This window comes from Neodiprion lecontei, chromosome 4, assembly GCF_021901455.1.
Source record: "Neodiprion lecontei isolate iyNeoLeco1 chromosome 4, iyNeoLeco1.1, whole genome shotgun sequence".
Taxonomy (NCBI): Eukaryota; Metazoa; Arthropoda; class Insecta; order Hymenoptera; family Diprionidae; genus Neodiprion; species Neodiprion lecontei.
In genome coordinates this window covers 21,182,080-21,209,481 of record NC_060263.1, presented here as the reverse complement: position 1 = coordinate 21,209,481, position 27,402 = coordinate 21,182,080, and the positions used below count along the sequence as shown (strand labels likewise).

At 38.4% G+C, this 27,402-nt stretch overlaps 2 protein-coding genes across 6 annotated transcripts in view; one reads left to right on the top strand and one right to left on the bottom strand.

The window, feature by feature from the left end:
* Window positions 1–6,192: 6,192 nt before the first annotated feature.
* Window positions 6,193–27,402, bottom strand: part of LOC107221659 (chromatin assembly factor 1 subunit A) — a 29,005-nt gene continuing 7,795 nt past the window's right edge. For both annotated transcript variants that reach the window (XM_046738007.1, XM_015660728.2), the window contains exons 7-10: window positions 9,134–9,282; window positions 8,985–9,036; window positions 8,759–8,897; window positions 6,193–8,265 (exon numbers count right to left, since the gene is read on the bottom strand). In XM_046738007.1, coding sequence (XP_046593963.1) covers window positions 7,211–8,265; window positions 8,759–8,897; window positions 8,985–9,036; window positions 9,134–9,282 — 1,395 coding nt within the window. In that variant the 3' untranslated portion in view covers window positions 6,193–7,210. The remainder of the gene's footprint in view (window positions 8,266–8,758; window positions 8,898–8,984; window positions 9,037–9,133; window positions 9,283–27,402) is intronic.
* On the top strand, window positions 10,754–25,622 carry LOC107221661 (dendritic arbor reduction protein 1). Of its 4 annotated transcripts, none has more exons than XM_046738016.1 (5): window positions 10,754–10,837; window positions 19,902–20,172; window positions 20,740–20,976; window positions 21,588–21,733; window positions 22,259–25,622. In XM_046738016.1, the coding sequence occupies exons 1-5, from the start codon at window positions 10,814–10,816 to the stop codon at window positions 22,562–22,564; spliced, it is 984 nt and encodes a 327-aa protein (XP_046593972.1). In that variant the 5' UTR covers window positions 10,754–10,813; the 3' UTR covers window positions 22,565–25,622. The 4 variants fall into 4 exon arrangements, with proteins under 4 accessions (XP_046593972.1, XP_046593973.1, XP_046593974.1 ...); XM_046738017.1 differs by lacking the exon at window positions 10,754–10,837 and adding an exon at window positions 10,976–10,994; XM_046738018.1 differs by lacking the exon at window positions 10,754–10,837 and adding an exon at window positions 12,312–12,330.

Below are 27,402 nucleotides of genomic sequence, written 5' to 3'. Positions count from 1 at the left end.
ATTTTATACGGAGAGTAGTTTGAACGCATCATTGTTATTTAAGAAATATTAGCACCTGCTGCTTTATGTTTATCTGTACTAATCCACCGCAATTTATTTAACAATTACTACACGATGCGAGTCGTTTCTATTGTCTACGTGAAAAAATAAATTGAGGGCAAAAAGGACGGGAGAAACAGGTTGGAGAAAACTCGAGCTCAAAAAACGTGTCAATTTCAATTCAATAGTCGGTTGGCGGAATCTCTTCGTCACGTTGTTATGGATTTATGTAGTGCAGGTATACGTGTATGTTATATTGCGGGGAAATTAGAAAGGATTTTTTAATCAGCGGGCAGGAGGATCGGATAATGCGTAGTCACTACAGAACGTTAGATTGGAACAAATACTGCAAGGCAACAATTATGCGGAGAATTAGGAAAAGAGATCTTCAGAAACGAACTGAAAATTACAAAACTGGTATCGATAGATCGGTCACAGATCGAAACAACTATTTGCTGGTGTTGATTTTGCTTGGATCGCTGAAACGGGAAATTTAGCTTGATAGACGTTTTCGACACTTTAGCAGATACTTAATTTCATGATCTTAGTCCCCCGTATCAGCGAGATTCGAGTCCCGTGGTACGTGGATAAAAGAGGGGACGAATAGAGTATTATATGATAAACCGGTTCAATTATCGCTGAAAATTTGAACAATTTGAATCTGACTTTTGCGAATACCTAATCGCCGAATTCAATCAAGGAAAACACATCGCGGGTGGAATTTTTGTCGAACGATTTTAAAGGTTGATGAAATATTACTGAAATCAATTACCACGTACTTTGTCTGTACGTGAATGTGGAAAATCTCTGCAATTAATGACCCAAAAGTTACTGCAGTAAAATTGAAACAGCTTGTTGTATATTCCCATTTGTTAGTTCTACGATGTTTTAAATGCCTCTGCCTCTTCCGAGATCCTTAGGGTCAAATTAGTCAAGAACGATTCGTTCGAATCGGTTCTGATACGAAAAGTTTCCAAGTCTAAGAATAGCAATGGGAGACGGACTGATCACACCGAATTTTTTTTTTTTTTGTCTTATTTTGGCCGATATTGAAAAATTTCAAAATTAATTCACGCAAAGGCTTCGTCAGTGTTATAATTTTACGAGACACAACGATCACGCATGGCTCGAATGAGTTACTGCGACGAACAATAGTTTCAAATTTACCGAGGGGCTGTTCACTCAGACTTTTAGTATGCAAGTGATTTCATGACTAATAATGATTTCAAAGTGAATTTAATACCCATTCCAAATGTTTCTAATTGATTTCATTTGATTTCAGCGCTATTCGGGTGATTTGATATACAATATACTGTCATTTCTTTCTCATTTCAAGCGACTTCCGACTGATTTCAAACTATGGCGAACAGCTGGTTTCATTCAAGGGTCAATATCCCCTGGAAATTTGCAGCGCAAAAATACAGAAGACTCGCTGTTTTTCTTTTTCACCTCTTTTTATTTATCCTTTGCCTAATGTTTAACTACGTAATGAACACAACATTACGTATAACATAAATAACTGTTACAAATGTTTTTACCCATCCCATCTAGGTAAAATGCATATCGGCTAATTTTTCAGGTCCGCAAGGATCGCCAGTATTTTGTTTCGCGAATTTTTTGTTCCTCAAGGCTTCTCTTTTCATCGCCATCCTCGCAGCTTCCGCATTACGCTTCATTATCCTGCCTCCCGTCCTTCCGTGAACATCCTGATATCCGGACAACGTCTCGTGGAGAAACTTCGGTCTCATGTATCCGAAAACTGAAAGAGCAGAGCAATTGCATCATTGAATTAGAAAACGGGCAAAAAAGGACTGAGCACTTGTACCAAGTACCTTTTCCTCGTATCCTTGCATCACCTTGGCATATTGAACTTACCTCTCTTTGCCGTCGGTGGAGGAGCCAGAATTTTTTCCTCGTGAGAATTGTTGAACAGTTTATCGATATTTGCGAGAAGCTCACTGCCAAGATTTGCTTCTTCGTCATTCGCGGGTATCGAAGAATTTTGAAACTCTTGACGAGGAATAGCCAATGATTGAATTGCCATACCGCTAAAAAATCGTTACTTACTTCGGTCAGTGAAATCGTTTCTGTAAACTGATCGTAAAGTGTCCAGAATCAGCCAATTTGCCTTTTTTCTAGCCTCGTCGTCAATTTCCGTGATCTTCGATGCTTTTTGAGGATCGATCTGCCAGGATTCATCTACGCGCTCTGCGAAACAGTCACTTTGCCGATTTCTGCTTGGCGGTATATTAAACGATCCCAGAGGTCCAAAATTGGCAACGGAAATGACATCGCAAAATTAATGGATTAAAAGTTACCGATTATGTCAACCGTGTTAATTGAGGTACTCGATTTTGCGACGGTTGTTACACGTGCTTTTACTAATAAAAAAAGAAACACGGCCACAGAAAATTAATAACTTACATCTGCGCTCTACTCTGTACTTTTTCAACGTATTGGCTACGGTATTCGGTGGTAAAAAATTGACATGGATTTTCCGACATTTTCCGTAGTTTCTTTTCTATTCAAAATATTGCATGCTTAAGTGAAAGGATGATTCATAATTTTGATTGAACATTGTCCAACGAGTATTTAGGTACGTATCTTTCGCTCCAACTGACGAAATCTTCGTGACATGTTGATTACCAGTTAGGTATTGAAGTAAGGAAGTATATTTTGCAGACATACGTTTGTAATTTGTTTATACGTCGATAGTCAATTACGATTAATATTATACATTGATATACAAAGCCTTGCAGCCTTGGGTTACTTTTCGTAACAGTTTGGCGCGTTTGGGCGGGTTTAGGTGTATTAACAATTTCACGTATTATCAACCAAGTAACTAATCACACCGTTAAAAGAAGTTCTTCATAACCAACAACTATCGTGTGCGAAATGTTCGTAACATACAGTTGTCATTGTGAAATAGAAAACTTGAGAAAATCTCGCACAATAATCAATCGTGCAGTTCTTTGACTAATCATCATACATCATACATCATACATCATACATCATACATCATACATAGTATTAAAGTTCGAAACCAAAGTGTGGATCTTAGGATGTCAGAAAGTGCCGTCACAAAAAAATTTTTTTTCTCTCGACGGCATCGATCTATAGTAATCGTAACGACCAAAATCAGCTAGCCGAATCCCTCAGTCTGGAAACGTCCGCGCAGTAGAGCGGACGTATGAAAATCGCGCTCCGCAGATTTCGAGTACCGGGTTCTTTAACTTCTGGATCCCGCGCTCCAGGTCCGCTACCTGGTGAAACTCGGCCTCCAGGACTCGTGCTCCGTAGTTTTGGCTGTCCAGGTCCTTGACCTGGTAACTTTTGATCTTTACGAGTAATTTTCTGTGGTTCTTGCGCTCCAGGTCCGCTATCTAGTGAAACTCGACTTCCAAAACAAGCGCTCCGTAGTTTTGGCTGCCGAAGTCGTTCATACTATAACATACTGACAATCTAGCTAATTCGACCGGGAGCCAATTTCCATAAAGATTCTGCGGGGTCCTTTTGAACTACTTAATTTTCAGTTCCAATCGTTTCAAGTATGTTCCTATGAAAAATTTTTTTTTTTCATTTGTAGTGCACTTTTAAAATCATGAATTGGAAAAATTTAATGTCCCAAGTATTGAAAATATCCGAAAAAATTCTGTAACACTTTTCTCTTTGCTAGAAGCACGTTAAAGATATGACGAAGGTTGAACCTAATTCCTGAGTCTTTCTCAAAATTTGGAAACGGTAATTGGGTTTTGATTGAGAAAAATTACGCAAGTGTTTGAATAGATCATATAAAAATGAATAATGAAAATAAATTTATCATGAGGTGCGTTGAAAATTAACTGGAATGAAGAATAAAAACCTTGTGGATTTATTTTAAATTTTGATAGGGTGTTAATATTGTCTTTCAATAACACAACTTTTTGGACATGTGACGTAAGCTAGCTAAAAAAAATTATTTGACCTTTTGCATAATATTGACTTACTTATCGAATCATATTTTTCTTCTCAATTGTTGAAAGGCTAAGTATTGACTATTGTCAGTCCATGGTTCTTCAAAGTGTTAAAGAAAGCAGGAAAAAACCTTGTTCTTGTAGGGTAAATTTTGAAATGTTCAGAATTCCACAAATAACATTATTTAAAAAACAGCGGTTGTTTTTTCACAAACTTATTTCCAAAGGGAATAATCCGTTGAATTTCAAATCATTAAATCCTGTTTCCTACGCAACATTATCCGTAAAGTCAATTTTTATCGATGATGATCCATGAACAAAAAGATGTACTTTATTTGTGCGCACGATACGAAACGTATCACTAGAGATCAGATCGACTTCTGAGATTTTACAAATGCAACAGAATACACAGACGATACCCATAGAAGATACTAGGGGTGTGCGGGTACCCGAAATCTCGGCTACTGGAACTCGGGTTTGCATCGGGTTGGGTTTTTAGAAATCCCGAAATCTTTGGGTAGTCCGAAATCTTGGAGTACCCGAAATTTTCGGGTACCTGACCCGACCCCATGAATTTCAGCACCCGCACACCCCCAGAAGATACATATTGAGCCGGTAGACAATACACTAAATACACAGCTGATATTTGTGTTTCGAGGCACGTCACGGACAAGAGGCAGGATTTGAGGTAGAGATGCCTAATGGGCAGGTAAAGTCTGCACGCGAGCGTGCGTAAATGTCCCGAGGACGACTCGAAGTACCGATTAACACGAAACTGTAATGAGCGGGAGATAATAGTTTCACTTGAGCTGTTACATCGCCATAGAGGCTATAAACTCTGTGTACAATGTGTACATACATCGCTACTTTGCCAAAACACGCTAAGGTATAATCTGCTATTCCGCATCGAAGGAAGTTGAAGCGAGTATACAGTTACACCTTGCGCTGTCGCATATTTATTTAATTTCGAGAAGTGAAAACTGACTGTATTGTTACGCGTCCGAAAATTGGATTTGAAAGAGTTTCAGATGCTGTTGAAAAAGGAGATGCGTGGTTCGTAACCACCTGCAAGAAAAAGAGTGATGAGAACGGTAATCGAAAGTATTATAGCAAGAAGATAACCCGAGAATTTCTTTGAACGTATTTATAAAGGTTTGCCCTATTGCATTTAACGTATCGCCTGCCTTTTGTGGATAGTAATCCTGTGGGGTTATAATTTATTTAACATAAAGATCACTTTTTCACAAGCCATGATCATCCTTGCTGCATGCGATAATTTTTTACCCAATTTACGACATTCTACGGTAAAGAATATAAAGTGTAGAGGACCTGCGGAGGTCTTAGAGACGTCCTAATTTGAACCTAACCGTGAAAGGAATGGAAATATCTGCCAAGTTTAGACCTAGAACAGCATCTCTTTCTAATACAAGGATAGTCCTTCGTAGGTCCTATTTGGCCCCTCATTGAAAAACGAGATCTGTGATCGATATATATCTATCTACGTTGGGGCAAAATTTTTGCCTAGACCATTAATTATCATAGAAACATTTTGTGATAAATCAATTATAACGCATGAGCAACTCGCTCCTTTTTTATGCTTTTCTCCTCTCCTTTTTTAATTAGGCCCAGACACATTGCACGAAATATTGTACGGCAATTGTATAAGTGAAAAAAATACTAAATCAAGTTATTTTATTCGCATTGAGTTGCCTCCCATGTTGAGGGTAGTGCTGGAAAAGTCGCTGCTCAAATATGTTACGTACGTCATTATGAGGGAGAAAATTGAATCGAGTATAAGCACGATAAAAATTGTGCAAGTTTGGGTAAGGCAGAAGAAAAACGAAATGAAAACAAAAATTCAGGACCTCCAGGATTCGCTCCTTTCTCGAAAAAGGGTTCATTTCACAAAACACACTTCAGAATACGGCCGACAGGGTGGGCGCTCGAAGGATATCTCTTTAACGAATGAAATAAGTTCGCGATACTAATTGACAAAAGTCTACGGGTCGGAAGCTTGTCGATAATACATCGCTCTAAATGCCGGTGGTTATGCCAAAGTTGCCAATTTCCTTGCGATTCTAATGGATTACTACGCTTTGCGAGGCTGTAACGACGAATCACGTGGGTGGTTTGGGAGATTGAGATTCTGGGTATAAGAGGTGCTTACCTAAGTGCGAACAAAATGTTAGGTAAAATAAATAAGGCACAGTTTATTTGTATCGATTTTTTTTTCAACATTTTCCTAATAATCTTTTTCATTACGGCTTGCAATTATGACAAAAAAATCCGTAAAGATAAAATAGTGAAAAACAAATTTACAAATACAAAATGCGTATGGAATATTACGTGTATGTAAACGAGTATAGCAGTAATATAAACCAGTGATACATGTGATGGATCGGAAACGTAAATGGAACGAAAATATGCTCATGCAGAGCTGATTTTTCATTACAACATGGCCAAAATTGGTTTCTCAAATTCTGAAATTTACTTTGACATAAATTTGTATAATATATCGTATACCAAGGATTATTCCTCGTCCAGCTCTTCCATATTTCCATCCCCACACCGCTTCAAATTCCATTTTCCGTTTACCGACCGAAAGTGAACTCATGAATTGTAAATTACAGGTATCGATGATCATTCAAATATGCTGCCAAGCTAGAAATCGTAATCTTTCAAATTTTAGCCCAGATTTTATTACATTACTCAATGCACACGGCATAAAAAACTCGAATAGTATTGTTAAGTAGGGCTACGAAAAAATTTTCTCTATAATTCGACATTTCTAGAAGATATTTTCTAGAGGGATTCTGTCAAATTAGTATCGGCTTTTGTTTCGTATACAGCAAAACAGAAACCACGTAAAAACGGCTACTGAACTGCACGATTTTCACACGAAAAGCTGTTCTCGTACCAACGGCAAATTTCAATTGCACTCTTTCATTTTCCGATGTTTCTTTCATTACTTCATTTTCTCAATACGTGTATAAACTTAACTTCGATAATACTTTGATATGTCATATGTATGCGGTGTGTACTTAGTCTTAATAGATGCGTAAAAATAAAATCAATCGAATGAAACGGCCGCGAGCGAGTCACGGCCGACGATAAAAAGGCACTAGAATTCGTTACTCGTAATATACTGGGAGTATTGAACACCGAGGCGTGAGGTTCAGATTTTGGGCAGGGTAAGCAAAGTTCGTTACCGAATAAGCCTAATCTAATACAACTACGTTGTCTTCTGCGATGTCCATCGACTCTGGCACGGGGCTTTTGTTCTTCGCCTCAATCACCTCTGTGTCCTTGTTTTCCAAGTTCAGGGCTTCGCTTGTATTCATTTTTAGTCGGTCAGCTTCCGAGTTCTCGGCAATTTTGGAGTCTGCGGAAGTCTGCTCGGTCTCCGAAACAGCTTGCCGAACAACGTCTGAGACTTGAACATTGGCCTCTTGACATTTAGTTTCGTTCCGGTCTAAATTTTGAATTTCTCGTGTAGATTCGATAATCAAAACTTCCCGATCACCGTCAGCTTTGTCCTCTTGACATTCTACGCTCTTCGAAGAATCACCGCAAGTTGCGAACTTGGAGAACAAATTGTTTCTCGACAATTTTTGAAACTGCTCACCGCGTGGCAATGATATCAAAGCTGCTCTCTTCGGAGGTTTGCTCTGAGAAGGGGTCGACTTGCTGCCTAGCTGCTTCTGCATCTCCTCCTGGGTGATCTTCTTGGTGAATTGAGTGATCAGTGGTATTCTCTTCTTCTCCTTCTCCTTGTCGACTTTCTCCGTCTTTTCAATGTCGGGAAGCTCGCTTCGCCGGGCGGACCGCAAAGTGTACTTCCACCGATTCGGTAACGTCACGTCAAGACAATCGTACTTCTTACGAATATCTTCGCGTACGTACCAGCAAGAGCGTGTGTGCATCGGTCCCTCCTCAGGACACGCTATCCAACTGGCGATTTCTCGCAACTTTTGAGAAAAGCTCAGTTTCGATATTTGCCTATCTCCGGTCTTGTTCTTCTCCCAAAACGCCATGAATTCTTTCATCAAGAATATCCTCCCGTTCGTGTTGCCGTGCACCAAACGTATCAGGTTTGGTATCGCCTCTTCCGGCACTTTCTTCTTCTTCGGCCCAGTCGACTGTGGCGTTGGACTCTGCCGGTCTGCCATACTCGGAGCTAGATTTTCCGAAGCATGCAGCACGCTCAATGTGACTGGAATTTCGCGTACCCACGCCTGCCGAGACATAAGAGCTTCTATCACGTGCGGGGTAGCTGTAAAAATTGAAAACTTGAATTATCATTCCGAAGCGTCCGAAACTAACAGTTCTTAAATGTTCTGTCTTTTTTTATCAAGTTCAGGTTCTGCAAACCCTCCGTTTAATTTACCTACGTCTTATTTGAATGACGCACTTGAATCTTCGATTCTTCAAATAATATGCTGGATTCATAGCTGCGTCCATCATTTTTTTGTTATTTCAGTTTTGGATTTCGAGAGATGTGACCATTGCTGCATGTACTCAATTACTGATTCAGTACATTAGTAACACTACCTTTGCCACACTGCGTTTTGTAAGCGGAAAATTCCTTAAAAATATGCGTACTTAACGCTTTGTCTTATCGGTATAGCACGAGTATGTGGCAACACGATGCAACGCCTGTTGTATGCAGCTGGGATTACACCCAGGTATTAGATTAGATTGGACGCGTAACAAACAGGCGGTGTAACGATATATTCACGCTACAGACTGCGAGGCAGATTACTTACTGTTTTCCGGAAAAGCGTTAATCGATCCTTGCCAAACACATCCTATGACCTTGGGCTTGATCTTGGACGTTTTAGTTTTTCTCTCAGCCTCAAACTGTTCGCCTAGTAGCTTCAATTTTAATTTTTGGGTCTCCGGCGACTGTGGGATAAAAAAATGATTCGCCTATATTTTGATTAACCTTGAAAACGTGTGTTCTTAACTGTTGGCTGCATAGCTTGCTCTTACCATATCTTCACCGTCCTCTTCATCCGCTTTGGCCTCTTCATCCGAAAGATATCTAAAATTAATTTAGAAATTATTCAACACCGACTTCGTACTTAGCGATTGAATAAATGTCATTTCGATTGAAACGTCGAATTATGAAAGAAATTTACCCATGGGGTACCATGAACTCATTGTCGACATCGTATTCATTTTCTTCCGGTCCTTCTTCCTCGCGCTCATCGTCCGAACCTCGAAGGGATTCGCCCGGTTCCTCTTCTTCCCATTCATCGTCGGAGTCGACGTCGTAGTCGAACCATTTCTGCAAATGAAAAGAAAAGAGAATGACGACATTAGTAAATATATAAATAAATACATACAATTCTGCAACATAAAAACAAGATTTGACTTCAATTTCATTTAGCAAACGCTCATAATACTTTTTTTTTGCCGACCGTTTAAAACTGTGTGGTAGTTTTACGAGTCATCCGGTTGATAAGCACATTCTGCGGTTGTATGCGAATAATTTGATCTTCCGTTTCACGAATTTAGTTATCTATTCTCTTCATACGTTTTATATATACATTAAATTAAAAATGATTTCTATACTGCTGCCATGCAATACGCATTTTTATCATTTTTTTCATATACCTAAATATTTTGGATGAATCGTACTATTGATCAAAAATATTATGTATTAATTATTTTATTTAGAGGATTATAGACTTAATAATCTCCGGATGTTAGCCACTATACGAAACACAATGAACAAACAAAAGGTTTGTTACTTTCAAAAGTCACGCATTTTTGCAAATAACCGAATGTAAAACTTATCTGTGTTTAAACGAGCGGGTCTAAATTAACGCGTGTTTTAAATTTCGTATATTCAATACTGAGATTTGATGTAACAATATGTTTCACTTTAATTTCAACAGAATATTCGCAATTTTCAACGCAACTTGAGGTGTCAAAATATTTTCTAAATTGAAAAATGTCAAATTTCTTTTTCGGTTTTGTTAATTTTTAATGCCAGAGATGCCCCCTACATCAGAGTCAACATTTTTTAGTTCACAAAGTTGATAAAATATAATTATGAAACTTCTTCAAAAGTCACCACAAGTAAAATCAGTGTTATACATAGAATAATTATGTGAAAGGTATTGTTAAAATTATGAATCTACAAAAATATTGCAGATATTGATAAATCTGATTGAGGGAAGATTCTTCGACTTCAAAAATTGAACCTTTCTTCAATTAAATGCTTAATATTAAAATTGACGAAGAAGAGTTTATCAGTAATTTTGGCATCATCTTGATCACAGAGGCTGAAGGTCCTCAATACATTGCAAAATACCTTGCTATCCGAAAGAGGTGTAAAACATGGGGTTAGTTTTGTAAGTTATAAAAAAAAGTAGCCAATTATTCTATAAATTTATCTTCACCAATATCAACACAGATCCTGACTCTCAGTTACCTTTTAATCGATCGTTACTTTTTGTAAAACGCAAAAAGCTTTACTCAAATCTACAGTTGTAGGGTAAACCAGTCGCTGATACGTACGAAGTTTTGAAAACCGAGGGAAATCGGGTAACTAATAAATAATACGCGTAATTATCGACATGCGACGCATCAAGTTATACTTGAAAGTCCTTATGTTACTATTATTCCACCGTGTTGCCGGGATATTTGATGTCTGCGTCAGACGAGGACATCGACAACCGCATTTGCTCGTGAATGAGCAGGACGTTCGTATCAGCGACACTTCCTCAGCGGTGGACAAGACGATAAGTCACCGAGCTGTGCGGGTCTACAGCAGTAGCTCGTTTAATCGGAGAAGAGGAGAGAGCTTAGCCATGAGTTTGAGTTGCGGCAAAAAAGTGAGTGACGTACGAATTATTTTTCTAAGCCTTCGAAATAACCGTGACGCGAGTACTGGCGAATTAAACAAATGAACAAATAAATAAAACGTGCATTCGTCGAGCCATGAGATGCGGATCTTTCCAATCTTCCGCTCGTTGATTATGTAGGTAGACGGTGAGACATATCTAAGTACACAAAATGCAATTGTTCTTGACCTGCATCTGGATTTGTAAATATCGCCTTGGGCACGTTTCGGGTGTGCAGTCAGGCCAAAAGTGGTAAAAACCAAAAAACAAGCAGCTTACATTCATCAAATTGAATTTTATTAAAACAATATTCTCTGTGTGAATAAAAGATCCAGAAATTAAACCGATAACGGATTGTAGTAATTGTATCATTTATGGGGTTATAGTCAGTGACGTTAACGTAACGAAACATCGATCAAGAATTTCTATTTTAAAACCTTAGAATGACATAAAAATATAAGTATACGCTTTACCGAATTTCAGACAATCCTACAGCAGCAAAATAACAATTTTTATTAGAATTGCATGGTTACGTTAAGGTTACGGATCTCAACCTCATCATTTGACTATATACAAAGATCACTTTTTTTTGTACGTTCATTTGTTTCATTTGTTCGATATCAAAATCATATCGTTCGTCCGACTCAACAAATTACAGCTAATTAACCACATCACGTGCCCGCACGCATTCGCACAAGGAACAAGGAAAAATGCGAAAAACCTTGCCTGGGTTTATTTTTACCGAGTTCAAGCCTCGGCTTGTAAACAAAACGAATTACAAACCATCGAATTTTAACGAGGCATATGTGTTTGGGCTTAAAAAAACAGTACTTGCAAAACAATGCTATGATCTCTCTAAGGTGATGCGCACGACAACTAACCTTTTTTTTTAGAACGACTTCATTAGTATACAGACGAATAAAAGTTATACCGCACAACGGCGTTGTGGCTAATGTTGTGGATTACCGCATGTGTCTTATCGCAAAACGCTCTACCGAGTGCGTGTTGAAACGGATGTCTACTTTAAGAAAAATTCCCTGAGTTGGACGCACGAGAAAAGAACTGTAAAAATTTATATATCCCTTAATTACCAACGTGTGGTAAATAAAAAATTGTTTTTAGTCCGACATCTTCGTTGAGTATAAGAGAAAATCTCTCTCAAGCGAGACTCTCTACTGCGCACGGATCACCGATTCTTAAGGCATTCGTGATTTTTGTACATAACCGATGTCACAGGTTCCCGACCTCTAATAACACTGTATACAAAACTTGGCAAGAAGCGAATAAAAATATGTAGATATACACAATATCAGCAATATACTTTGCCAATTATTTCGCTGTTTTTGTTTTTTGGAATTACTCCTTTCAATGTGACTTATACCTTCAGTAAATACTACATGAACGGAGTGTTCAACTTCATAGATATGCATAAATAATACTTTGTTTTCAACATTGTACGCGCACGGTGATATGCGGTTTAAAAGGTGAAAGATATTAGAACTTCATTTCACAAGAAAACAAAAAAAAAAACCAGAGTTACGATAAAAATTGCCTGTTTCGTGGCCATTGAAGCCCGTCGAGTTGATATTTTTGGATCAATTAGGGGTAAACGTTTATCATTACTGCAAACTCATTGTGAGCTTGACGAAGTAAAATTTGTTCAAGTGATCGGTATTTTAATTCATGTGCAAGTTCAGACGTCGCAGATATCTGGAAATAAGTATTTTTTATATCGTTTTTAATTAAAGGCCGATATATAACATCACGTTCAAAAACCGAGAAAATCCATGTTTATAGTTGAGTGATATTCGAAGGATAAAATATCTGCGATTCATTTTAGCACACACATGGATTAAAATAATAAGAAAACCCATAGGTAAGTGACGTGGTAAAATTGGTCCTGGTCCGATACATAAAAAATTTCTCAGAAAATCACAAATCAAAAAACCACGATTAAATTATGTCATAGAGTTACATTTAATTAACAAATTCACGAGGCAAGAGTTTTCATCTCCAACATTAAGGCGCCGCTGACTTGGCTTGTGAATATCCATTTCGTGACGTCATGAGCAGCACAATTTCAACTAAGGCAGCTAATTCCATTGGTCATTTCCGTTAGATCCGACCAATGAAATCACTTACAAGTAGAGACAGACTTCTTTTGGATCATGAACGAGCTCCTGTCACCTGAAAATTTCCTTGTCGAATCGTGCCGTATTCACGGAAAGATAACCGATGTAATTGGTTTTCCCAGATTACGTGTGTGCTTTTATCCGTCTGTATCTCCCTGTCGAAAGTGAAAGAAATTCTCAAATCACAGAAGCGGTGAATATTCAACAAGTCGGTAGTTCCGATCGGGCACGTGTGATGTGATGTGACGTGATTTTATTTATTTTCATTACTATTCATAATAAATGTTATCAGCGATCTACGTTAGCAATGACTGAGATACGGACGTGCATTTTTATTCAAGCTACGATTTAAAAAAATTTCCAGTCAGATTCGTACCCCCGTTTTCGCATACGAGAATTACCATATCAAAAACCACCCTGAATTGTAGAATTTCATTTTATCAAAGAATAAATTCACGTCCCTTGTAACAAATTATTATTTCATATAAATCTGCAGTATAATTGTTGGCACGATAAATTACGTACTGCGTTATGAAAAAGAGAATGATTGAAACAATAAAATATGGCATTACTTAATTCAACCGGACGTTTCTTTGGTTCGAACATTCTGCATGTTTAAATATTCCATATTCTATTAGATGCTCGTTAGATACGGCCTACCAAAGTTTGTCAAATGAACTGTGACAGTAAATAGTTTTTTGTTCCTGGAATTTCGAATCATTTGTGATAAATACTTGTAGCTAAAGACATTGTGTAATGAATTTTTTTTTTCAAACAAGAAAAGGGAATATCTCAACTATTTTACCGCACCAAAACGGTATGCATCATTCCACGAAATTCGACATGATCAAATTTTCAACAGTTAATTGATACTATTTGCATTACACTGATAAAGTGATAAGATATATATACATAATAAAGAGAGAGAGAAAGAAAGCGGGGAAGAGGGGGGTGTGACCGCGAATCTGCAAATCGAATATCTGCAAAAGATTTTAATCGTAACCAAATATATCGTAACCTAACAATGATCGCTAATTACCAGTTAATCACTGGTCATTATTCAGATGTGTTTTTAATCTAATCGTAATTTTATGCGAGTAAAAAAAAATGTGCTTGCGTTATATTGTACATTCGCATATACTTCTGCTCATATTGTGCAGCATTGATAAACATTTCGAAACAATACTCGTTTATCTTTATCTTTTTAATCTCTGTTTATTGGACAGTTTTTGTAGGAGTAGAGAACAGATGAATATGTAACTATAATAGCGTATGAAATTTTATTTCGGTCAAAAAATTGTACAACGAATGTTTTGAAATTTCGAATATTATCTCTCGTTTCGCACACCACAGAGTTTCAACGACTGATTCTATATCAGAAAGCGGGTTTCCTGTCCTTATATCACAGAACCGAATGAATGAAAAGGTCCGAAGCTTCGAGTGCGGTTAACTTTCAACGTTTACTCGTAATTGCTCGTGAAATAATTTATCATTTTTTTCGTCTCCTGAAAAATTTTCTTACACGCAAGAATGAGACGAAAGTTACGAGCAATCGCGAGCAAACGCGATTCGCGCCAAAAGAGTGTGAATTTCAAAAACGAGAGACCAAGATCACGGAAGTGAAAACAAACCGGGCTATTTCCGAAAAGTGAGTAACTCTAACGTCGACGAGTACAGATCTTAGCCGGTATAGTTTTCCTTATCTGCAGGGAACAGAAGTGGAATAGAACCGCTGACTACGTTTATGTAGCGGACTGTTAGGGCACGCATCGGTTGACAGATTGACAAATGAGAGTTGATAATGGCTCGCAGCCCTACTCTGCATTTAATTGAAGGATGCACGGCGAGGTAATCGTACGAGGATGTTAATACCGTTCGAAAGTTCTCAAGTGTCGAGCTATTCACTATACGGCGTTGTCAACCTGCCGGGCCATCTGTAATGGCTGTTTTATACCCTGTACAGAGATTAACGGTTCCTCGGTTAGTTATAGATTACCGCAGTGCTCGGTCCGTCCGCTGATGATTTATACGAAAACATTACCAGTGCGACCTGGACTTTGTTAACGCGGAGTTTCTACTCTGCTCCAGGGACTCAGAACCCTTGGGGGTGCATACCCCCTGCATATGCGTGGCATAACCTATATGAGATTATGGAGCCTGAACCTTAATACTGACTTTAAAATGATTTACCGCCATTACGGATGGTTCGATTGAAATTGGAGGAATCGCTGTTTAGATCACAGAAATCGACGAATTCTTATTTCTTATAGCTGACTGTCCGTTATTATTGTTTCCACCGAAAGGTTGACCATCGTCGAAATATGGTGATGTCTCCTGAAACCTTAGAAAAATCTAGCGAAATCATCTGAAATTTTATGATGGATTTTGAAAACAGTTGAAATTATTTGCATTCCTGTGAAATATTGTGAAATCATTGGCTATCAAAATCATCTGATTGCGAGATCTTGTGAAATTCTGTGAAATTATCTGCACTGAGCAAAAATTTCATTTTTTACAGAAAAATTCAGTAAAACAGGTATCGTTAAAAAAAACTGTTTGAATATTGTTGGAATCACGAAAAACGAGGTACGCGTAACCATTTTGCGATATCGTCGATCCTTTTTTGGTAATTGCAGCGCGAAATCAGTTTGTTCGGTTTACTCGACTTTTTCAGTTAAATAAGGCTTTAACGTCAATTTATTGTTGCGCAAGCATTAAATTTTCGCAAAAGTTACAAGAAAGTATAGTAACAGTGATCGCAATGAGAAAGAACAGTAACGGATACCAGACTTGCCGGTAACAGCTAGAAAACTAATATTCATTTTCTACCTAGAACTATTTTTCGATTGTGGTAAAAAATGAAAATAATTAAGGACTGAACGGTGACCGGAACTGAACAACCTGATGAGCGGTTAAGCTCTCGACTGTTGTAGAGTAAATTGCATATGGGACCACCATATAAATAAATAAAAATCAAATTTTCCTCATATCTTTCTCGGTTGGCAAAATGCACAGGTCTTTATTATAGAGAGACATCGGAGACGCTAACGACTGTAATCAATTTCATACTTAATACTGTAAACATAAGTTGCAGCCTTGAAATTAGTTTTCGCCAGTATGCAAGCGTATCTGTACGCAAATTGGTAGAAAGTGATAGCACATGCCACGAGTGAGATTTTCTTCTTCGGCACACCTCGTACGAGATCAATCGAGTCGAGTCGAAGAGAATGTTGTTGGCAGCGTTTCATCTTTTGCTTCACCACTGCAGATGATTATTATTGATTATTTTGTTGGTTTCTAAGGTCAAGCAACCGTTGTTCGCAATCTCATTTCCATTTTTCAATTGTGTGTTCTCCGTCAGTTGAACCCAACCTACCTCGTGCCGTACAAACCGTGAAAATATCGATAAACAAAACAAGTATCTCCTATTAAACGGCTTTCGGGACAAACAGCATGACGCGGAGTTACGTGGCGGAGATGAGAAATTTTCCCATACGGTCCGGGTTCAAAAATCATCTATAATCGCAACTTTGATAATAGACGTAGTAGTCGTACAAGCGATGCACTCAACACGAGCGGATTTATCACGTTTATATGCCGGGCGATATGGCGCTCTGGAATATCGTTTTACATGGAACCGTGTTCCAACCATCGTCTGGTTTTTCAAGCCACGCTGAATACCGGCAGATACGTTTCGTTCTTTCGTGTATATATATATATATATATATATTATATTTCATATTCCATTTCAGTCCATAATACGGTATACAGCATGTTTTCCGCGTATACGCAAACTCATGCTCCGATCGGGTGCATTATCAATCAACAAGCCATATAATTTGTATGACGAAGTAGTAAAATCAGGAAAACAAATTGCACGGACAACACTGTAATACCTGAACCATAATCATTTTTCTTTAATTTTTTTCTCATTTGCACACACACACACACACGCACAAAGTAGGTTTAAGGTACGGACGTGCAATGGAAATTTCGATAATCGAACACACAGGCTGCAACTTGCAGAAGATCGAGGTATCACATACATGTTATACACATATAGTTATATTATCAGGCATATATTTTCGCGAGTATAATAAATCGCTCTACATAATCGGGTAATTATCCAATTAGCACCAGCGTGACGTGTCTGGACGTCGAAAGAGCAAAGCGAACACAGCTCGAGGAACTCCCTCGGGATTGGCGGGGACGGCGCCGAGTGGCACAAAACGCGCGACGATATCGCTTCGGCGACGTCGCGTTTCGACGCGATCCTGCTGGCGCTCTGTCAGTTTCAAATCGTCCGAACGCGGACTCGCATGTGCAGTGTGACGTTGCGCACCGGGACCGGCTACTACGATGTGAATATGCAGATAGTCGGACAAACACACGCGATGCGATAAAACGTTACGGTTTGATCGGAGTATAATGGAGATTTTTATCCGTCGCCATTTGTTTTCGCTCGCGCGAGTCGACTTGGATACGGTTCGATTGATCCATTGAAAAAATTCAATCAATTCTGATCTGGCAGTAATTTTTACTCTGAGGGATCGAAGAAAATCGGTCAATACTTGACGACAATGCACTTATAATTTTAACTGTACAGCGAGACTGTTACCGATTTGTGATAATTATTAAACCGAACATTCGAGATATCGTGGTTTCAGTTATCCCATTATTTTTCACCGATCCGAGAGTAAACTATGGTGGCCGATACATCGACATTCGACGTGAGTAACTCAAAGAGATTATCAAATTTTCATGCGTTGAAAAGGCAGGAGAGCGGATGAAGAATCGGTAAAACGACCGAACGCTAAGGCGCGCTGAATACAAAGTTTCTAAAAATTGTCGAATAACTCAGGAATCGATGGGAAAGTTGATCGTATTTTTTCATCGTCTTCTTTGCTCGTCGAATCATCCGATTCGTACCGAAGGTGCATTGAGATCGGTAAGAGTGGTTTTAAAACCACGCGCATTACTGTGCGATATTCGCTTTATACCTGGGAATCTTTTTATATATTTATATATCTGCATCGTTAAGCAAAGCCTCGTGCCGGTGGCGCTACTTCTCTTTATATTACAATGTTTACTTTAAGCATTAAAAAACAATGCAAGGTAGTACTTTGTATCTGTAACGGTATCCGCGGGAGTCAATGCATCAAGTGATTCGATGTAACAGGGATGTACGCGGTCAAAAGTTTATCGCTCAGTGGTAAATTAAACAACATGTCTGTGTTAATGAATAACAAAAGTGCAATGAAATTTTATATATCGTAATTAATTGATATAGTAATTTATAAATACGCACACGCGGAACGCGCATCGTTCTACAATAACTGCATAGAATAATCAGTTATAAATAGAGTTAATTAGTTGAATTATTATTTAAACGACAGAAATCCTTACGTATCCAATAAAAGAATCATTGTAATATAACACGCGTGATATATCCATCAGTATTTAAAACGCAACATTATTTTATTATTATTTGTTTGCGTCTTCTTCCACAATCAACATCCGGTGAATTATTCATCCGCCCAATCAATATTACCGCTAAAAATATAAACGGTTTAATTATATACAGACGAAGATGAGAAAAAAAATTTCGAGTACATTCTTGCAGAATTTAGAATAGTGCGATAAGCATTAGCTAAATAGATGGATAAGTAATTGGTTCCAGGCATTTATTCGACAAATGTGATTCGACTTATGACTTCAAATATGTCGTCCTATATACACGACATACATACGATACTGATATTATATTGTTCATAATTTAGTCATAATCGTCAACCGACGTATGAATCAACTTGCACGAAAATGACACGAAATTTTAAATTTTTACACATTCAATTATGATTATCACATCAAGATTATCAAAGTTTTTTTGATAAACGATTAACAATATCGTAAATAATACTTAGATCTAGCGTTTGGTCAATATGAATTGTGCAAATTTACAAACATGGTGCACGCGAACTTGAAACGCTGTCAAGAATTCGGAATAGCATTCGTATATAGATCAAATCTGCGATCTAGAGTATAATATCCACTCAAATGTACCGATAAAAAAATGAATACATCATGCTCCTAGGTATTCAAGTCTTTTCGGCAGATTAATTCTCACCGTTCGAAATATGGAAGTCCATTATAGGCCTCAGAAACAAGCTGATAGATAAAGACATAATCTATGTTCGACTGTAACTATCTCAGTCAAGTCCTACCACGTGATTGAATAACTTTCAAAGGATACAGGTGGTTGTGACGTTTACGCTTGAGATACTTTTCATCGTCGGATGGAGATTTCCAGTTGAAGACAAATTTCTCCGTCAAAGTTCAATTGATTTCAAATTAACTGGGGCTGAAGTTCCGGGAAAATTTAGTCGTGATATAAGATCTCTGAATATTTTTCAATTTAATTGCCTATTGCATGTGATACATATTATAATACTTGTACGAATAATTTTCTGATTTCTGAAACGAGCTGTTATTTATTAACATTGAACGAACAGAATACTTCTGGCATTGACAAGAAAATGATGCCCAAGTACAAATTTGAGGCATCTAAGGGTGACATTTATGGATAATGCAGTGATTTCTCGTAGTTAAGCCGTTGTGGTCACACGGGGTCCTTTCAATTTAAAGTAGTAGGTTCCAAGCTACCTCTTACGGACCCGCCGGGACCACAACGGATCAGGACCCCATGATAGTTCATTTGAACTGTGCGTCTGTGAAGTTTAGGGAATATTAAATTGATCGAATCTAAATCTTGATCGACTGCGGTACATGGTGCCTGGACAAAGGTTTGGTTTAACAAAATTCTGAGTAACCAGCCAGCACCCATGATGCATCCCTTATTCAGCGTGTTTCGCTTCGTTACTCCTTTCAAGGTGTAATTGCTCGCTTGTTCACTGTTAACACAGATGACGGAGGAACTTCTTTTTTCGGCGTTGGGGTTCGCGACAGACCCAAGCACCGATAACCATCAGCTCCTAGAGTCGCCAACGTTCACGACGATGTCGTACGAATACGAGACCCCGTGTACAACACCGACGAGCGAAACGTCCGATCCGTCTGACTATACGCTGACGCCATTGAGGGAAACGCCGGAATATTACAACGGAAATTTATCCTCATCGCCGGAAATGGCGTGGAGCGACTGGTCCTGCACGAACGGTTCTACGTCATCCTCGGGTAGGCTGCACCCACGCGAAATGCGTGCAGTAGACATTATACCTAACATTTTCGCTGCTCAAGATAGCAAAGTAACCCCAAGTGTCTAGGCGCGCGTGTGTTTGCCGAGAGGAAATGGTGGAACTTGACGAATTGAACGGCCGACTGCGCATGCGCAGGCTTTCTCGATTTTTTAAGCAAGCCGGTTACACCTGTTAAACCCGACCTACGGAGATTACGTTGGTGATTCCAATCTTTGGCAAAGAACATCTCAATTATATTAGATATAGTGTTTCGGAAAGACTTGTCAAACTTTTATTGCCAGTTTCAATTCGTCACTAGACGCGGGAGAGTTTGACATCTCGTGTCCCGTTTCGAATAAGTTGGCTCCCCTGATCTGCAGACGAAAATATCACCGCGATACAACGACCTGACCAATCGATAGAGTTGTTATTCTGCACATGCGCAGTAGATCACCCTTTGTCGGCCTGCCAAGTTTCACAGTTTCCTCGCGGTGAAATGTGTAATTCAACACGATACAACGTGTTCAAAAATTCACAACTTTTTTTTCTCTTTCTTTCGCTACAGGATACCTCAGCGAGTTCAGCGAGCTTAGCGAACTTGACTCCGAACTAGAATGGTGTTTGGATCGCAGCTGGAACGCCGGCCTACCGGAGAGAACCCCCCTCTGCACTCCTGGCTGCGAGGGATTCTTGCATCTTCCCTTACCACAGCCGCAAGTTCAGCAGCTTCACTTTCAGCACGACGAACCGCTACTTATATTAGGAATCGATCTTCGCGCGATCGAAGATTCGCTAGGCACCGGTAAGAGGTTTAAAAAAAATATTTCAACCGATTTATGCACACTGCACGGCTGATTCACTCATCGCACGAGTCGAGGACGGATAATTCTTCCCCGCGAAATTTTATCAGCACCCATTGTTTACGTATAGAGAAATATGAACAATTTCCACATTTATTTTCTTCTCGCGAAGACACTTGGTTATATTTCATAGCGTCATGCTACTGCAGAGAATCAGGATTCAAAGCAACTCACTTCGATGCCTCAACGTATGGAAATGTACAGAATTCTGTTGGATTTTGTATTCTAGTTTCTCAATGATGTGTTTTTTCTGTCGTTTGATACATAAGTCGGGAAAAGAACAAGTTGGAACCGATATTGGTTCGTACGAAACGTGTGTAGATGGCGCGGTGAATAATTATCGTGACATCACACAACAGCAGCCAATGCGATACACCTTAGAAAAAGTTTCTCCGTTTATCCTTCTTGGTACAGAGAATTAGATATTTCATGCGCTGTGACAAACGGTCATTTGGCAATGATGGAAGAATATTGATAACCGTGCAACAACCGAATTAATATAGCCGGTAATTGTTTGAATATCATTATACATATACCTCCTCTCTCATTATAGATCAAAACAACAATCAAATAGAGGAGAACTTACTCGTACAATCCGCAGCTAACGCAGCTCTTGCCACTCACGACTACACAAACAGAAATCTAGCTAACGCCGCGGAAGATCGATGCTTTCCTTGCACTTATCAAGGTTGTGCAAAGGTACGTTGCATGCCAAAATTGAATTGAAAATCTTTCTTGGGTCTAAATTTCGATGCTTTTGTCGTTTTCACCGCTCATTGCAAAATCTAAAAGTTCACCAAATTTGAAAGCTTCAGGGTTTACCGTTTACGACAAATATCTAAATCGATCTATGTTCGAATCCTCAGCAGGTTAAATATTGGATTTCAATTCTGATTTCATTCTTATCCCCACCAACGAAGGAATATAAGCCCATGTATTTTTTTAATAAAACCCGTCTGAAAGACAGCATAAGAAATACTCATTTCTTTCTTGACAAACACATTTTTCATTGATCGGTATTTTTTACGACGAATTTAAAAATTCAACGGCCACGAGTTTCGAACAACGTGAACTTTCAGACATTAATGCAAGAGTCGCGAAATTTATGTATCCATTATATCGTTTCCGAAGATATAAAAAATGTTGCTGCCAGAATATAATTGACAGAATGAGAGAAAAAATTTTTTTTTAAAAAAGACACGTAACATGTTTTCGTGCACTTAGATGTATGCAAAGGCGTCGCACTTGAAGGCCCATTTGCGGCGACACACGGGTGAAAAACCGTTCGCGTGTACCTGGGCCGGATGCGGTTGGCGTTTCAGTAGATCAGACGAGCTTGCCCGGCACCGCAGATCACATTCCGGCATAAAACCTTACTCCTGCGAAATGTGCCCGAAGAAGTTCGCGAGAAGCGACCACCTAGCCAAGCACCGTAAAGTCCACAGGAAGAACACATCGCCGATATTCCCGGGTCCAGGAAATAGGTGTTTCCGCACGACAAAAATCAACCCCGTTTCCACAGAGGTGTGATCAGCATAAAATTATACATCGGCAAAAAATCTACCAGCTACGCGATTCGATGATGCATGTGCCTTAAGAGTTTTACTTTTCGGTTGCTCGTGATCACGACAAGTATTACACGTATTGCGAGCTTCATTCGGCCCTCAAAAACAGATTCGCTGAACCGAGAAATGAAAAAGTTTTAATATTGTTTAAAGTTTTCGCTAGATAACTTTTGCTGTGCTGGCAAAAATTGTGCAATTTTAGCTGAAGATTTTATTAAGGTAACAAGTGTTTTACATGTTTAGAATGATAGTAGAAATAGCAAGCTTTTTATTCCGTGCAGCGTTTTAAAATTCCATTAACAAGAATTTCAAATTTTTTCAGACATACGTTATTACCTATTTTTGCGCTTACAGTGAAAACTTTGGATTGTTTTTCGGTCGTCGACCCAAGAAAAATAAATATTTTCTTGTCTTTTCAACTGCAGAGTGCAGCAGTTTTTATTTATGCATAAGGTATGTATTTATGTACGGTAAATTTTACCGTGTATATGCAGTTGTGCGTTGAATTCAAATTTAAATATATTTCGTTATAATTTGCATCCCTACAGCCGTTGCTAAATACTTACAATTATCGATTAACATAATTGCTGCGATATTTTCGGTCATTTGCCTGAAGTTTTTGAGACGCTGAATACTCTGAAATGGTGTTTGAGTCGATTTAGAGCGATGGTTATATTATACTTGCGATTATAGGTATTATCAATGTAAATAATATGTGCAATGCACGCAGTTTGGCAAGGACTATTATCACAGATGAGTATCGCGTATTGTTTTTTTGTATCATTTCTTTTCGACGTTTCAATCTCTATCCTAACGCCGACACATTCATTTTCCATATCCACAAAAAACTTTCATCTTTGCTCAATTTCAAATACAGATGGATAGCAACGGCTGCGAAAAAGACATTCGATTGTCACATCACCTCGACCACAGCTCTTATTTTTAACCCTCTAACACTTGTTAAACGTATCTTTCACAATCGAAACCTGTTATCTAGATAAGGGTGTTGAACTATACATCGATTCAATTTACAGAAAAGCCAAATGCGCAAGCGTCAAATCGTGGCATTCCATTCATAGATTCAACTACAGTGAAACTTCAGTTATAAGTTTTTCATGGGGTATGGCAATACTGATGTATAAGTGAGATAGCTAAATATTCCAAAACTTCGTAATTGTAAAATTAAGAAGTTACGCTTGTCAGCGGTTTTATAGGTATCATCTTGTCATAGATGCATTTACCTGTAGCGAAATCGACTGATATTATTAATTACAACATTTTACCGTAGCCCGCGCCCGGTGAAAGCTAATCCAGTGACAGTAAGTAAAGAATCTTCCTGTCGACGAGACACCGACCTGGACTTGCCAGAACGTATTTGGGACATGAATTGGCACACGTCTCAAGTTACGCCATTTAGCGGTAAAAAAGTAGACTAAACATCCGAACGCGCGCGCCACCTAGCGATAGGTAAGGTGAACGTCAAATCAAAAGTTTCGACTAGATAGTCAGCCGTCGCAACGTATAACCGAATACGTAACGTGTAATGGCGAAAAACGTACAAGTGAAATATTTTCACATTATTTGTAGGCAGAAATTTGCAGGGCCATGAAAATTCAACGCTGAAACGAGAAAAATGTACAAGTGCGAAACGTATAACTGAGGTTCCACTGTAGTTCGCGCCGAGTATTTTTTCCGCTGGTCAGGTTGACCAACACAATTGCGACTAGACGATAGCTATCAGAATACGCAAGGATATATAAGTTATATTGCTTTGAGAATTTGAGGCAGGCAAGATGTCACGGATCTGTATTTAAGTCAACATAACCTCGAAACGCTTGCGCGTATCGACTGTTCCCACTAGACCCAACGAGCCAGAGTTGGCTTAGTTGGCCAGCCTGTCCAACAATAAGCAAAGAAATTGGCGCATGTGTACTTGGGTTTCAAGTTTCCTAAGAGACCGTCGCGATATTGTATGATATGTATATTGTATACATATCATACAATCGACATAAGTTTATCATGTGAATCGTACCGTAGATTAAGCCAAAGAATCATGTGCCAAATGTACTTTTCATTTCTTTATTTTTTAGCCTCTTTCGAAAGAACGAATGGCAAAAATCTCGTGCCATATTCAGATAATCAAAATGTTTTCGCAAGGGATGACGGGTATAACAAATAGAAGAACGTTAAGTAGGAAAAAAATTACATATTTTGTGTGTGAAAGAATCAAGCGTTTGATTCGTATAATACATCCGTCGCTAATATGCATATATGTGTATACATACATATGTTATTACGCTTGTTATTGCAAGATACCTGAACGTCTGAACGTGACACGACAAATATATGTACATATACCGTATACGTATAATACATATATATTGTATATTATAAAATAATATATTTTATATGCAACAAACAATACTCTTTTATATAGACAATAAGTTATGCACTATAATATACCGTAAACTGTAGATTAGTGAATTGTTTAGTGATCGAATGAATGCAATAATTAATTAATTAATTAATTTTTTTATCGAGTCAATTGATAGGCGTGTGAGAACAACTGTAAAAAACTGCGGATCGTGCAAAAATCAATCTGCGTTGATTGAAGAGGTGAAAAGGCGGTTTAGCCCGACGCGTAACATTGCCATACGTGTGCAACACCAATCTCTATATTTTTATTTTTTCCTTTCGAATATCTTGTACGTACATACTCTACACGCACAAGTCAAGCACATGTTATTATTTTTATACATGATAATTTGTTCACGATAATTTCAACGCGCGTAATGATTTCAATGATTCGAAAACGCGCTGTATAGCTATACTTGCGGCAGTTATACTTATATAAGTATGAATATAGGGATATATAATACATAATATCTTTACTTTTATTATTATTGTTGTTGTTATTGTTATTATTATTATTATTATTGTCATTACTACTATAAACTTTTTTCCAACAGCTATTAAACTATTTCCATGACATTTGAAAAAGTAATAATAAAGTGCAATTATCAATATTATTTGTCTGCATATCTCGTTTCTCAATTTAACGCTGAACAACCTCACAGGCGGCGGAAGGGTATACGTGAACGAATACGAGTGCAAAGGTAGATTATAAACTGTGGAGGGTCGTTCGTGTCATTTTGTTTCAAGCCGCTGTTCCAATATTTTTCCGATGGATTTTTACCTTCGTTTTCTCTATTTTTTTCCTTGCACCGTCGTGCAGCGTGACACGTTCGTCAGTTTTCAAGGATGTTGGAAATTTATGGAGAGTACAGTCTGGTCAGGAAATTGTCAAAACAACAAGAATTATGAAAGAACTGTCCAACAGGTGTTACTCCAGAAATTGTTCAATATAAAAGTGGACTTACTGTGTTTTGTTTTTCATTGGCATAACAAATACAATTTTATTACACCTATAATAATTAAATGAAAACTTCGAGTTAATAAGTAACAACGAATCTGACAATAAAAGTGAATCATTATTGTACTTAGCTTCTGTGCGAATGGCGCACTATCGTTTTCAAGAAAAAATAACAATAATTAGTCGTACTACGATACACTTTTAACCAACTGCGGACTAGAAATAGGGTAACGGGTCAAAAAGGAAGCACATCTGACGGCACACTGTATTTCGCTGATAAAAAATGTCAGCGAGTTCGGACAGGAAGCATTTTCAAGATTGTGTTTTTTTTCTCATAGATCCTATACGTCGTATGAAGCCTTCATTGTGCAAAAATTATGACGCCAAATATCGCTCAAGATACGTCCAAAACACCATTTCATCTGCACACTTTTTGCCTATTTCAAATTTAAATCGCCTCTATTTTTATACAAAGAACAGTACGGTAAAACAATGTTGGTGCAAGTGCGCTGCTCGAGTGTTCGATTTTACACACTAGGGCTTTTTTTGGGGTACGCGTACTTTTAGATTAAGTTACTTAACCCCAATTTTACGTGTTGTAAGTGGGACATTCGTTGCTTCTCAAATCAAACTTTCCTTCACATGTATTGGTCAAACAAGCGTATTACACGTGCGGGATGGGCGATATCTGACTCGTATGATTACAGCACGCGTTTTTACGGCTCACGCGGCCAACTTCACGCTCATCGAAAATCGCCCTACGCAATAAGGCATTTTACGCACGCTTCACAGGCTCCGAAAATCGAACTTTCCAAGTAAGTATTGGAAATTTTACATTTTAATTATCCTCGCTACATTCGATATTCTCCCATCTGGTCATCTCGAAGGCGGGAAGTACGCACTGATGATACACAGACAGATCTTGTACAAAATTATGCAAAACTATATTGTCCTGTATAAAATCATTCTACTCGAAGCGAATGTACGAAAAAAAATATTTTCAAGAACCAAACTTTATACGTGTAACATAAACTAGGAAAAAAAGTGTATGGCCGAGATTGCGTTTTCATACAATTATGGCCTTGTATAACTGATATAGGGAGGAAAACAACATGCTTGGAAATACTTCACATTCGAACTCACTGCTATGATTTGATTAGCTTTTAGTTCTAACGCTCGCCACGAGAGGGCAGATCTGGCGCCTATTGATAACGACGAGGACACGCGATTAGATCATTTAAGTTTCAGCAACGAGAGAACGCGGACTGGTTCGTCGGTTGTTCGGGTTTCATAATTCGCCACATCTGTCCTCGGATGATCCCTTTATTTGGGCCGCTTTATATCAAGGCGAGACACAAGCGACCGTTGCGGAGGTAATCGCTTTATCACCTCCCCTGGTGCACCTTCCACGAGGTTATAATAAATAAACG